At 47.3% G+C, this 14,085-nt stretch overlaps 1 protein-coding gene across 6 annotated transcripts in view; it reads left to right on the forward strand.

The window, feature by feature from the left end:
• Nmnat3 (nicotinamide nucleotide adenylyltransferase 3) overlaps positions 1-10,455 on the forward strand; it is a 121,466-nt gene extending 111,011 nt beyond the window's left edge. For 3 of the 6 annotated variants that reach the window (XM_029543338.1, XM_029543339.1, XM_029543340.1), the window contains exon 5: positions 10,065-10,455. In XM_029543338.1, the coding sequence (XP_029399198.1) occupies positions 10,065-10,120 (56 nt within the window). In that variant the 3' untranslated portion in view covers positions 10,121-10,455. Of the gene's footprint in view, positions 1-273; positions 1,652-10,064 lie in introns of those variants that run through there. The other 3 variants (XM_021207715.2, XM_029543336.1, XM_029543337.1) reach the window with 1 other exon arrangement.
• Positions 10,456-14,085: the final 3,630 nt, after the last annotated feature.

The raw sequence follows: 14,085 nt of genomic DNA on the forward strand, positions 1-14,085 counted from the left end.
CTCACTGCTTAGCAGATAATCAAGTTCTGGGGACAGCATGGCCACCTCTGGGACTTTGTCTGCTCTGATCTAAAGCAGACAAACAGACCTCTGTCTGAGCTCTGAGAACTGAAAAGCAAAATCTGTTTTTTGTTTTGTTTTGTTTTTTGCTTGTCTTGACGCTTTGTCAATATTAACCTGAAGCTACGAGGCTGCAATGGTTGCTTATAACTGTGGGCCCGGGTATCACTTCAGATTCCCGTAACCTTGCTGGGACCCACCCTTGTTTTACAGCACGGCCAGAGCTGAAACTCCTCTGCGGAGCTGATGTCCTCCACACTTTCCAGACCCCCAACCTCTGGAAAGACGCGCACATCCAGGAGATAGTGGAGAAGTTTGGCTTGGTGTGCGTGAGCCGGAGCGGTCATGACCCGAAAAGGTACATCTCGGACTCGCCCATCCTGCAGCGTTTCCAGCACAACATTCACCTGGCCAGGGAACCCGTTCTGAACGAGATCAGTGCCACCTATGTCAGGAAAGCCTTGGGCCAAGGGCAGAGCGTGAAGTACCTCCTCCCTGAGGCCGTCATTGCCTACATCAGGGACCAGGGCCTCTACATCAATGACGGTTCCCGGAAAGGGGAGACTGGCTAGAGGGCCTCCTAGGGAGTTGGGGTTTTCTGCTCCGGGTTCTGGATTTGTTTTCACAGTGGTTTTTACCGTACCTGACTTCCCACTCAAGGAAGAGATTGTGCCTGTGGCAGAGACAGTCATGTGTCAGAGCAACTTAGGAGGCACGACAGGTCATAGGATTAGGAGACCACCTGCTTACTGTGTAAATGGCAGTCATGGGAGGCACACTGATGCTGTTCTGAGCATGGCTGGCCCCTGAGGGGTCCATCACAGTCGCCTTCATTTGGGTTTGTTTGTTTGTTTGTTTGTTTTTCATAACTCAGGCCGGGTGCCGCATGCTGGTCTTGATAGGAATAATTTTACAGGGTGCTAATTACTGAGCAGAGGACCAGTTCAACATCCTCGTTTCAAACAGAATAATAGCAAATGAGGATTCAGAAATCTGGAAACAGCACATCATTGGTTTCCAGTGTATCCTCCCTTGTAAACCATGGCCTGCCTACCTGCCTACCTGCCTGCCTGCCTGCCTGCCTGCCACCTGCCTGCCTGTCTGCCTGTGGGGTAACATAAAATTTCTGACCATCCTCTTTCTATGTTGTGGTCAAGCAATATGTGTTTAAGATCTATTAAGATCTATTTTATTATATGTGCGTATGTGTGTATGCATGTGTCTGTGCACGTGTGTGTACATGCACATGGGAGGGACATCAGAGTACCTGAAGTCCGAGTTACTGGCAGTTGTGAGCCCCCTGATGTGGGTGCTGAAACCCAAACTCCAGTCTTATGGAAGAGTGGCAAGAGAGTTCGTAACCACTGAGCCGTCTCTCCAGCCCCCTCAAGCAATATTTTTGATACACCATAGTATTTTTACACTGCTATACTCTAAACACCAGGGTTCCTAATATTCTGATTTCTAAAAAGGAACTGAAGTAAAACAGATGCCTGACTGTTTTAGAAGATCTTTTGAATGTTTTATGACTGCCTGCTCGTTTGAATATTGGCAAAAGGATAAATAATAAATTGACATCAAAAAATACTAATGAAAAGTTTCTCCTTTTTTTTTTTTCTTTCTTTGTTATATTATTCATGCCCAGGGATCCAGCTGTTGCTCTTCTTTTTAAATACTCTGTGAGATTTGTTCCCGTTCCAATTGAAGTGGCCTGAATTTAAGAGTTTGTGTCCCGAGTCCTGGAAGTAGAGGACTGTCCCAGTCACATTAACACAGCCTAGCGTCACCCAGGAGGACGTCTCAATTGAAGGATTATCCAGATCAGATTTTGGCCTGGGGCAGGTTTGTGCGGGTGGCATTGTCTTGTTTGCTAGCTACCGTAGAAGGGTCCGGCACACTGTGGGCAAGACCTGGGGCTGGTGGTCCTGAGCTATTTAAATGCCCTAGCAGTGCGTGAGCTTAAGCCAGCCAGCAGGCAGCATGCCTCCAAGGTTTCTGCTTCAGGTTACAGCCCTGCCTTCCCTCGGTGACAAACTGTGTGGCCTGGAGGTATAAGATGACATAAGCCCTTTCCTCTCTCGTTTGCTTTTGGTCAAACTGTTTTATCACCGCAACAGAGATGATGCTAGAAGTAGGAAAAGGGAGTGTCTCAGCAGACCCCAAACAGTCTTCCAACCTAAGACAGCAGGCTGTGATGGTGTTTCTGTGCACCCTGAAGGAGGAGAATGAGGTGTTCGGGATTGCCTACTCCACTCCTGGATTCACCTTTGGGCCTGTTGAAGAAGTTGCACAGAGTCTGGGTCTCCATGCTCCGTCCTGGCCCATCTTGGCTACATATTTAGTGACACAGAAAAGCAATAGGGCAGGCAAGGAGGATCTAATATCCCTCCCTCCCCCCAAACTCCCAGGACTCCTGTGAGCCTTGAACCAGATAAGCAGGAAATACAGAGCTCAGTGCCCTCCTGTGAGGTCCTGTGGGGTTCTTCCCTCCTTGCCTGGGTTCTCCCCTCCAAGAGGTCCCTGAGAGCCATTGTCACTCAGGGAAATAGGGATCAAAGAGCCTTGTCTAAAACCTGCCATAGCACATAGTAGGACTTCAACTCCTTTCACCACTGTAGGCTATACAGTTTCTTTAACTCCAAAGTGGAAGGTGTGATTAGGCCTACTCTGAATTCTCCCAACTATAATTTTCTTTCTTACTAAAAGAAAGAAAGAAAGAAAGAAAGAAAGAAAGAAAGAAAGAAAGAAAGAAAGAAAGAAAGAAAGAAAGAAAGAAAGAAGAAAGAAAGAGTATATTATGTACATATAATATATTACATATAGTTAGTTACCTTGGGTTTTGAGCTTCTGTTTTGATTTGTTTTCATTTGTTTGGGATTATTGTTTGGCAAAGTTTCACTCTTAACACAGACTAGCCTGGAATTTGCTAGGTAAGTCAAATTGGCCTGGCCTCAGTTTTTCAGCAATCCTCCTGCCTCAGTGCTAGGATTCAGAGCACACACCACTACTCCCAGCTTAACCCTGAGTGTGTAAGGTTGAGTGCTTCTGTTTCAGCCTCTTGGGCCTTCTTTCGGCCCCGTACCCCTCTAGCCAGACTGGAAGCTCCCGATGGTCAGGGGGATCATTTGTAGATGCTAATGCTCTATTGCTCTCCCAGGAGCTGGCTCAAGGAAGACTCTCAGGCCCCTGCAAATGGACCGACAGATTCAGCTTCCTAATGGGCCTCACTGGTCTCAGTATCGCTCACTGCAGCATCAAATGATAACTTGTTTCATTAAGCTGAGGGTACCATTGAAACCACATGACATTCCAATGAGTACCACCTCTTCTACTCTCTGAGCCACATCACCCCGCTGTTATACACGAGTCGAGAAGGGAGAGAACAAAGCCTGCGTGTAGACAGTGGTATCTGAAAGGTGAGCTAGAGAAGGGGGCTGCAGGTTTGAGAAAGGGGTCCTCAGCCTCAACGCACAGTCAGGGCTGTCCAATTCTTTGCCTGGATAATACTTCCTTGACCTGTTCACTGTAAGATTCCTTTCTCTGTGCACAAGGTGCTAATACCTAACATCCCACAAATGTAGCAGCACAACTGCCCAATACATTTGTCAAACATTCAGGACACCAGTTCTAACTGCAGTTAAACCCACTGGTCCATGACAACGATGGAGATGGGAGAGTTTATTTTTTTCCCTTCTCTTTCTCATAAGGACATCAAGAAACTGCATCTGAGCTTCTTTCAAAGAAGACCAGTGAGAAGCTTCAACCATTCATGAAGTCATGTTCACTGTAGGGTACACAATGCCATTACATAGGAATTAGAACACAACACGCCGACTCACAGGCACCCCAGCTTTCATTCTTCCCTGTCTCCATATTCAGTGTCATTCTGGACTTGGTTTTTACAGCTTCACTTCTGTACTGACATCTCGGGCCTGATGGGTGGAGGCTTACTGCGTAGGAATCATTATTGAGCTCTAGGATTCCTTTATTCAAATCACATTTGTTGAGGTCCTCACGTGTGCCGGGGTGTAATGGCGAACAGACAGGGTCTCCATTCTTATGAAGCTTATAGTACAGTGGAGAACAAACAAGAACCCAGTGATCACATGTTAAGGACTTGATTGCCAACAAGGAAGAGGGTTCTAGGGGAGACACTGATTGCTGATGGCCAGAAGCATCAAGTTCCCTGCAAAGCTAATGAGGTCTGTGCTTTGGCTCCCCAATTTCTAGCATCCTAATTAAGTAGGTATCTAAGTTTCTGATTCTTGGTCTTTTTTTTTTTTTAAGCGGCCCCTTTGAACTTGTACAAGGTATATATAGACTCTCATAATGAAATAGGTTTTCCCAGTGGTGTAAACAACAGAGAAATGCTAATGGGCGTGTTCCAGAGACGTTGGGATGAGTGGGGGCTTTATAGAAGAATGGTACATGAAAAGGCCCTGAGCCAGAAGGGGCAAAGTGGGCACCATGGAGAGCTAGAGTCGTCATTACCTCCTTAACAGAGTGCTGGTTACAATACTGCATCTGCAACTGATGCCCTGCATGCCACAGTCGCCAACATTTCCATGGGGTTAGTAGCCTTTGAGGGCATGCCTGCACCTCCCTGATCCATGTCTGCAAGCACGTGGTTCCCACCAGGTAAAACATCAACCTCTTCTGTAATCAAACACATGCATGCGCGCGCGCTCACACACACACACACACACACACGCACACACACATACACACACAAATATATCTTATTTCTGTTGCCTGCTGTGTCTCACTGACTCGTGTCACCTTCCTCTCTTAGTGGCAGAAGAGGAAATACACATCACTGTTCTGCTCCTGACGCGTTGCCTGGCACCACCCTGCCGGACTGATTTCACACGCCTCTCTGCTCCCTCAGGTGTCCTCCACATCTTGATGGCCTGGGTATTTTGTTTATTTTACAAGAGCAGAAAAACAGTGGCTCAGGCTCCTGAGTAAATAGAATTTCCAGCCTTAAACAAAGGTTCTCCTATGACACTTTCCTCCACCCAGATGAGACTGGCGCTGTATCCTTGCCTGGGGAAAGACATTTTCATTTCTAAGACTGTCTGCATCAGTTGGGACAGAGTGATGCGAAATCCCATTTCAAGCCGATAGAGCTCGTGCTTTGCAGGGCCCATTTTGTAATTGGGTTAATGCATGAATATGTATTCCCTTAGCCTTATCCTCACTTCCTGTACTGACGATGTTGCTGCCCCTCACATTTGTCGAAGTCTTCATACATAGTAGTATTCCGTTCCTTTCTTAGCCCCAAACCTGACAATATAGATGGAAATTCGAGTGACTGATAAATATATATTTGTGGTGATTCACATAGGCACATGCCTCTGAATAGTTTAGTATTGTTTAAATAACTTCAGCACACATTGCTCTTGATGGCACAGGCTTCAGGGACTGTGAGAGGGACTCCAGAGTTCACTGGGATTCATGTTTCTGAATTAGCAAACAGTGGATGAACAACGGTGTACTCAGGGACAGGTCTGGGAAGCCCCTCCTTACCTCCCATTGGAAATGCAGTGTGCCTGCATGCCCTGTTGATCTGACCCTCTGTGACCTTCATGTCACCTTCATGTCTGCACCCTTCATGTCATCTCCCATTCTAGTTTCTTTTCTGTTGCCTCGGTAGAAACTATGACCAAAAGCAAGTTTCGGGAGCAATGGGGTCATTTCATCCTATACTTCCAAGTTACAGTCTATCATGATGGAGTCAACGAGGAACTCAAGGCAAGAACCCAGGGGCAAGGTTGCTTGCTGTCCTTCATACCCTATCCTGACCAGGGAATGAACTCACAGCCCACAGAGTGCATAAGAGGAACCACGAAGTGGATATTGGTTAGCTCTCCGGCTATCTGGCTTGTTGTCTGGCTAACTCTCTGGTACACCCTAAGGAGTAGGACCACCCACGATGTGTTGGTTCCTTCTACATCAATGAAGACAATTAAGATGACCCCTCACAGACATGCCCACAGACCATACTCATCTACACAGTCCTCCTATTGAGGCTTCTCTCAGATGACCCTAGGCTGTGTCAAGATGACAAGGCCAACCAAGACCCCTAAAGCATCCTCAGCTCTTACCTTGACCAATGCAGTGACCTAATGGAGTTTCTCATCCTACTGCTGTATCCTGCAGTCCATCCTTCACTAACAAAGTATGAGTGCACACGCATACTCAAATATAGTCATACTCCCTATTGACATTCCTTGTGGAAGAAGCCATTGAGAAAATAGATAAGCCACCGTCCAGGGAGAAATATTTACACAGTGTATGTATCTAATAAGTGAATTGTTTCCAAAGTATGTCAAAAACTCTTAACAACAAAAGAGTAGAAAAATCAGTAACTTGACTAAAAGCTGATCCAGAGAGTTCTGTGCTGGGAAGGAGGGAGCCAGGCCCCTGACAGTGCTGGTTAGAGGCTCTGCTGGTCTTGCTTGGCATCTAAGAACTCAGCTTCCACGATGCTGCCTGTGTTTCTTCCTGGGATACTAAGCCCGCTAGGATGCCCTGCATGGAATGGCCATATAGCATCATTTGTGGTGAGCATCTGCTTCTAGCCGGTTGACATCTCAGAGAGATGCTGTTGGCTTCGTAGCAGTGGTGCTGGCAGAAGCCATATAAACTGTTCCATTTTGGTGCTAGAGAACAAGGGTGCTCTGTGGAAACCCTACCCTAGGGAAGACTTCAAAGCCTGGAGTTCTCCAAGCTCCATCTGCTATGGCTCTGCCCCTGCTGTGTCCCTTGGTTGTAATAATCATCACCATGGTATAACTGCCTCTGAAGCCAGAAGTCCTTCAAGCAGATCACCCAAAGTCGAACACCAGCCAAAGAGGACATAATGGTGGCATGCAGTGCTTGTCATTACATGAACAATCTGTTAAATATTAGAAAAATAATCTGTTAGATATTAGAAAAATCCTATTAGCTAAACCAGCAATGAGATAGCATGTCACACCTACTAGAAGGGGTACAGTCAACCCTGCAATTGTACTTCTAGGAATCTAGAGAAGTTAAAACATATCCACGCCAATGTGTATGTGATACGTCCACCGCATTATTCATGTAAGTAAAGTAAGGTGAGCAGCTCACGTGTCCATTTGGCGAATGGAGCAGCAAGTGCCTTAACTCCACTCAGTCAATGCTGTGTTGGCTCTCCAGATATTGAGTTCCTAAGAAGTCTAGTAAAGACAGAAGCTTTATTTTGGCTCACAGTTTCTGAGACTCTGTCCTTTGTTTTTCTTCTCCTCTGACTGTGTGTTTTTTCAATTATGCCTGTCTATCTTTTTAAAAAATTTAGAATTGCATTGGTTTATTTAATGGGAGGGGTGTGTGTGGACTATGGGTGGTGTGTGTATGAAGGTCAGAGAACAACTTGTGGGAGTTGGTTTGCTCTCTCCACCATCTTTGTCCTGGGGATGAAAGTTGGGGCTTCAGACGTGGCAGCAAGCATCCTTGCCCACCAAGCCATCTTATTGGCCCTATGCCTGCCCGTCTCTCTCTTACTGATTCTTTGTTCTGTATGATCTACTTTGTGCTTGATACTATGTATCTTTTTAAAAATCCCACTTAGTGTACGTTTCACCTGAAGGATTTCAGATTCATTTTTTAAATTCCTTCCACCTCTTTTCAGTTTCTATGGCAGAATAGGTGAATTGCTTCTCTGTGTTTTTCTTGAAGTTCTCTGTCTTTCCTTAAGACAGCTGTGTTGGACTCTGCCTGGGGGCAGGGGTTGTCCATATTGATAGTTATATTGTCAGTTCTGGGTGTCAGGAGAGCAAAGTTACTGTTTCCTGAAAGTCCCATTTGTTGGAACACATTGTCATCGTTTGAAGAACAGGTCAGTCCTTCCAGTTTCATGTGCGCCTTTTCTTCTAGTTGTTCTAAGCACACTGATTATTTTCTCTCTGCTCTTTCAGCAGCAGATCGCACCCTAAGCCTGTGGTTAGGGGTGCTGTCAGTATCTCAGCACTAGAGGGCATCCCAAGCTCAAGGTTGTCCCCCAGTCTAACATTGAAACCAGAGGAATATGTAAGGATGGTTGACCATCCCTGCAAGTCTCCACTTGATGTCATCATGAGCCAAGTATCATTCATAGCCTACGGTCAGGGGCCATAAGATGTTAAGTCTGGACCTCACCATGAAAAGATCAATCCTAGGCTATGCAACTTGGTGCTATATTTTCCACCACCCCTGGAAAATTATTCTGGGCTGTGCCACCTGCATTCCAGGTGTTGCACCGTGTGATAGCTACTGAGAACTTAGTGCTGGGTCATCCCCAAGAGCCATGGGTCATGAAGACCAGCACAGCCCAGGGGACACAACCAAGCTTTGTACTGCTGTGACCTGGTTCCTGCTATACAGTATTCACGTGACTCTTGATCCCCACTAGAATAAATGAAGTCCATCTGGCTGGAGAGACAAGTCTCCCCTTGGCAGGCTAGGTCCAGGTCTCTAGCCATAGGCACTGGCCAGACGATGGGGCCTGTTGAGATCTGCCCACTGTTAGGTTTCACCCACACACATTAATTACTAACCTAGAGTCCTGGTTCTGTTCCAGCAAACGAAATCTTTCTGTGCTGTGCTGCTGAGGCTAGGAGCTATGATGGGAGCCGCTTTGAGGCCGTGGGGTGAAGAGCCAGGCCTCAGTGGCTCTCACGAACCTGGAGACAAGAGGCCGTAGGCTCTGCTTAGTATTGAGTTGTACATCGAAAGCCTGGGCTTAATTCCCTCTTGATCCCCAGTGTGGAAAGCATCTCCTCATCCTGCATTGCTCCGTCTGGAAAGGAATAGCAGGGCCAACTTTTCTTCCTGCCTCCTTCACTGTGCCTTTTCTTATACTGCTAAAAGCAACCACAGTGATCAAAGTTGTTTTGTGTATGAATATAACAGCTCAAACTCATGTTTCTGTGAAAGGCCTGTCATCTGTGTCTTACAGGAATTTCTGTGCTTAAATACTTAGTGTCCCTCCCCCCACCCCGTTTCCTCCGGGGGGGGGGGGGTGCAGGTAACTTGTTACCACCAAACCTAAGGCTAAGCCACACTTACCCGTTTTCCCTGAAGTTCTGGTTTTCCTGTATTGAGCGATATTCCATCTTGGAGCAACCAACCCCCAGCTCTGGGTCAGAGAAATACTTTGGTTCCCGTGTCCGAACACTGAGCTTGAAGGATGCTTTTACATCCCTGTCTTCTACTAGACATCAGCTTCGTTACGACTGAATCTCACTCACAATGGCCTCAGCCCCCAGCCAGTTCCGGGAGCCAGGAGAGTGGTAGTCACGGGTTTGCTAAAAGGATCCTTGTTGTGTAGTTTTGATGAGCCCTGAGTTCTCTCAACATTAAGCTCCTAAGCATGTGCCCAGCTCCTGACACATGAAATAGAGAAGAATCTAATGGACTAGTTACTGCCACCAATACAACAGTCTTGCTGAGGGGGCCACATCAGGTGATAAGGCCTGGCTTTCACAGGAACATACAGGGACATGCACGCACACATATAAATGTGCACACATGCAAATCACACACACACACACACACACACACACACACACACACACACACGTTGTTGATGGGTCCAAGGGAAGGAGGACTTACCATAAAGGATACAGGAACATAGGGCTTAGCTGTAAAGGCAATGAGGGACATGCCACTAACCCAATATAGGAAATATATGGAGGGAGTCCTGTGGTTTGACGGCAGAAAGCCTTCACTGACAAGGAATGTGAGCAAACTAGATTTTAGAGGACATATGTGTCGGACTCCTTAAACCTCCCTTGTGAGGGTGGTACCTCTGAGACACCAAGTGGCTTACCTGCGATCAGACAGGTTACAGTGGGTCTAAGGTCTAAACCCAGCTCTGTCCATTCCATGTGATCCTGTCGGTTACGAGGCGGAGCAGGAAGGTCAGCGCCGAGGATGATCGTGTGCTCTTTGGTCACGGTTTTGAGTCTGAGCTCTTGGCTTGCTTCTCGTTGTTTCAGATGCCTGGGCACTCTGCAGCCTGTCTAAAATCGTGTTTGCCCTCTCCTGCTTCTGAGGAGACACGATCCAGCCTGGGGCCTTAGGTTAACTCCATGCAATCTTGGCCCATCCCTCTGAGGCCAGCTCCTCCTGGCCGTGGGTCAGCATGAGCAGATCTTTACTCACTCCAAGAAATGCCTCAGAGGGCCCAGTCTTGTGCATCCTAGAAATCAATGTGTGTCTGACTAGATGTCCCCCTTTCATCCCTCCATTGTAGAACTCTAACCCAAGATCACAAAAATATCACTCTGGCAAGATTTGTTCTTTTTAAATCTCGTCAGAGCCTTACTAAGGTGCATTAATTCTTAACAGCTTATAGATTTTTTTTTTCCTGCTTGTGTTTTCACTTCACGTGGGATTCAGTTTCTGCTTCCATATTGATGATGTCTTGGGAGGCTTATTTCCTCTCTGTGACTCCCTTCTGTCAGCTTATTTATCAAGTCCAGCAGGCCAGGATCCCCGTAGATCCTCACCTCCCTGACGATAACAGACAATAACAAGTGGTTAAGATCTGGGGCTGCAGAACCAGACAGAGCTAGACACAAATTCAGACTCTATTCACTCCTGATGTTCCACCTATGTGACTGGAACAAGTTAAAAACAAAACAAAACAAAAACAAAAACAAAAACCCTCTCTTCAAACACCCTGCCTTTGTAACCTATGGAAACAAAGGCACAGAAATCTCATCTTACCCAGAATTCTACAGCTGTGTGTAATGAAGACACTTGGCGTCTGGAAAGCCCTTAATTTTGCACAGGGACTTCAGTCTTGTTGCCTCTCATCTTTCTCCATCTCTCTTGCTCTTCCATGGATCACTGCCTGCTCTTACTGTTTCTTCCAAGCAGCCTTAAAAACCCATTCCCATGTCCTTAGCTTAAAATGGTGACCACGTGACAGGTTTGCTTATCTTTTTGTCACTGGAATGGGTGTTTAAGTTCTTTCTGTGTTTGTTTTTTTCTTCTTCCTTCTTCTTCCTCTTCCTTATTCCTTCTTCTTCTCCTCCCTCCTCCTTCTCTTTTTTTCTTCTTCCTTTTCCCTCTCATACCATAGCCCAGGCTGGTCTTGCACTTGTAGGAATCTTCCCATCTCAGCCTCTTGAGTGTTCTGGCTGTAGGACTAAGCCACCACACCCAACAGAGATTCTTCTTGTTCCAAGAGGTACAGGCAGAACAATGGCCTAACTGAGGAGCTAACCGTGAGACCTGCAAATGTGTCCCTGCTGTGGTTTGGATAACTGAGCCCCATCACAAGTCCCCAGTGCTTCTCTCTCCTCCCTAGCCACCACTGCCCCGGAGTGCCACGTGCTCCTACGTGTCCCACTGTACACACACAGGCACTGGCTTGCTGCTCTCGACCTTGGCACTTTTTGGACCTCGGAGAATTGATTGTAAATCTTCACTTCTGTTCTTAGGACTAGGGACTGAAGAAATCCCAGTTAGGAGTATCCTCATCTATTGCAGGCTGCCATACCCAAGCCTGCCCCTTTATTCCCTCTGCATGGTGGCTCTCTCTGAACTCCCTCCTCCTCTCTTCTTTCCTTCCCTCTTCATGCTCACCCTCCCCTGGACCCCCTTGACACCCCTCTTGATTCTGCCTGACCTGAAGCTCCAGCAAGACTCACCTTCTTTAAGGAGCTCTCCTTGATCCCCACCCCCCTCCCCACATCTCTGATGTTCTCTTCCCCCATTGTCCGTCCTCCGTGATTACGCGTCACAGGTAACCCCGAGTCACACAGAAGGACACTTGAAGCCAGCTCTTACAGAACCCAGCGAGCAGAGAGAGCATCAGCAGACAGAGAGCCACCGTGGTGCCCACAGCATCCGTGGAGTGCTTGGCACTGCAGTAAATCAAAACAGGTGGTCTGCCCTAAAGACCACACGTGCAATCCCATGCGGTAACAAGACTGTCAGCGGCTATGAGCCCCATAGTCTCAGATGTTTACATTCTTGTTTTCCCAGGTTGGTACCACCCCCAGGAGGTACTGAATCATTGGAGGATGTATGGGCAGAGTGTGTGGGAGGCAGACTTTCAAATTTCAAAGTCCTCTCTTCACCGTCATCCTCAGTGCCCTCTGCTCTGGCTTCCGGATAGAGACATGTGTTTTCAGCCACTGCCCCAGAACCATTTCTGCCTGTAGGCTGTCATACTCCCCACATGACAGCAACGGACTCATATCATTCTAAGCCAGTAGGAAACGCTTCTATAAGTTGCCTTTGTTTTAGCACAACAAGAGAAACCCTAACTCACTGGTTCTCAACCTTCCTAATGCCGAGACCCTTTAATACAGTTCCTCATGTTGTGGTGACCCCCACACACACATATTAAAATTATTTCATTGCTACTTTATAACTGTAAGTTTGTTACTGTTATGAATTGTAATGTAAATATCTGTGTTTTCCTATGGTCTTAGGCGACCCCTATGAAAGGATCATTTGACACATACACCCCCCCACCCCGCCGCGCAAAGGGGTCACTACCTACAGGTGATGCTCCGACTACCACAGAAAGCCTCCTAGAAGAGCTAGAAGAGTGGGAGCTCTTGGATGTATTTAGGGCACTAGACAAAGAGACAGGCAGAGACAGTAAACTAACTGACTAATGTGCTATGTGCTCGGCAAACCAGCTCAGAGTAAAGGTCAAGAGACCAGGAGATGGTCAAAGTGGTCAGGGGAAGAAGGAGTGGCCAGATCTGTGTCCTTCCCAATGAATAGCAGAGACCTGGAGCAGCCTCTGTCCAGAACATAAGGAGCCACTCTGAGCTCAGCAACACACCAGGGCTCACTGTCCCTACTGTGTGTCAAGCACTACATGAGACTTTGACATAACCATCTCAGGAGACTCATCTCAGGGCACAAAGGGAAGTGGCTGGGGAAGATGCAGGGGAAGGACTTTGGACTTGTTGGGGGGGGGGGGTGGAAGAAACGTTTGCTCAGCGTTCAAACCTCTAGAGACCCAAACCTCCATTCCAGTGAGACAGGATGTCAATGAAGCTGTGTGCCTTGGCTGCCCCTCACACGATGTTTTACACCAGATGATTTGGGCCAAAGCAGGACCTATCCCCATGAGTGGCCGAAGAAGTGGCTTCTTACACCTTTACCTTACACAGGGCTGGGACAGGAAGTCTTGACTGCCCAACCTGAGTTCTGCACTAACTGGGGGCGGGGGGGGGGTGTGGGGACACAGGGCCAGGATCTAGGTAACAATCCGTAGAAGCCCTGAGCATGCCAGAGCAGACAAAGGACAGACCAAGGCTGTGATGGGAATCCAGCTGTGGCCCTCAACCAGCATGATTTTTTTTCTAACCCCAGAACTTGAAAACATCTGGAGATATCTTTACAGAACTTTAGGGAGTCAGGCCCAGCAGTGCTACTGAAAATCTTCTAAGAGTCGTTTCAATAGGGCTGAGGGTGAGAGTCCCTGGTGTTCAGCAAGAGAGTCCCTGAGTGAGTAAGGAGGGCTAAAATTCCAACTGTTCTCCCAGAGGACACTTGTCTACCCTGAGGGGGTGGATGGTGTGCCCTTTCCTCATTTAGCTGGGGAAGGCATGGTTCTGCACCAAGAAGAAAGCATACCATACTTCATTCCACAGGCTCCTAGGCGCTGATCTGTAGGGCGGGGGGGGGGGATTTTAAAGAAGTATTTAATCTTTAGTAGGTCAAAAGGTCAGACACTGAATGTCATCTCTTTGTAACACACAGGTAGCAGGTCAGATGGGATAAAGGTCTTCACTGCTACTGCTGCCAATGGCAACAAGGATCAGAAGCCACAGAACATGCCCACCCCCTCCCCCAACCCCTCCCTGACCCAGGTAAATAGGAGCTGAAGCTAGTAATGGAAGCTTACAGAAACACTGGGGAGTCTTTCTGTGCACAGGTATGGAAAGGGCCCAGAATATATTAACTGAAAAACAACAACAACAACAACAAAAAACCAAAACAAACAGCCGGGCGGTGGTGGCGCATGCCTTTAATCCCAGCACT

This window comes from Mus pahari, chromosome 10 (assembly GCF_900095145.1).
Source record: "Mus pahari chromosome 10, PAHARI_EIJ_v1.1, whole genome shotgun sequence".
NCBI lineage: Eukaryota > Metazoa > Chordata > Mammalia > Rodentia > Muridae > Mus > Mus pahari.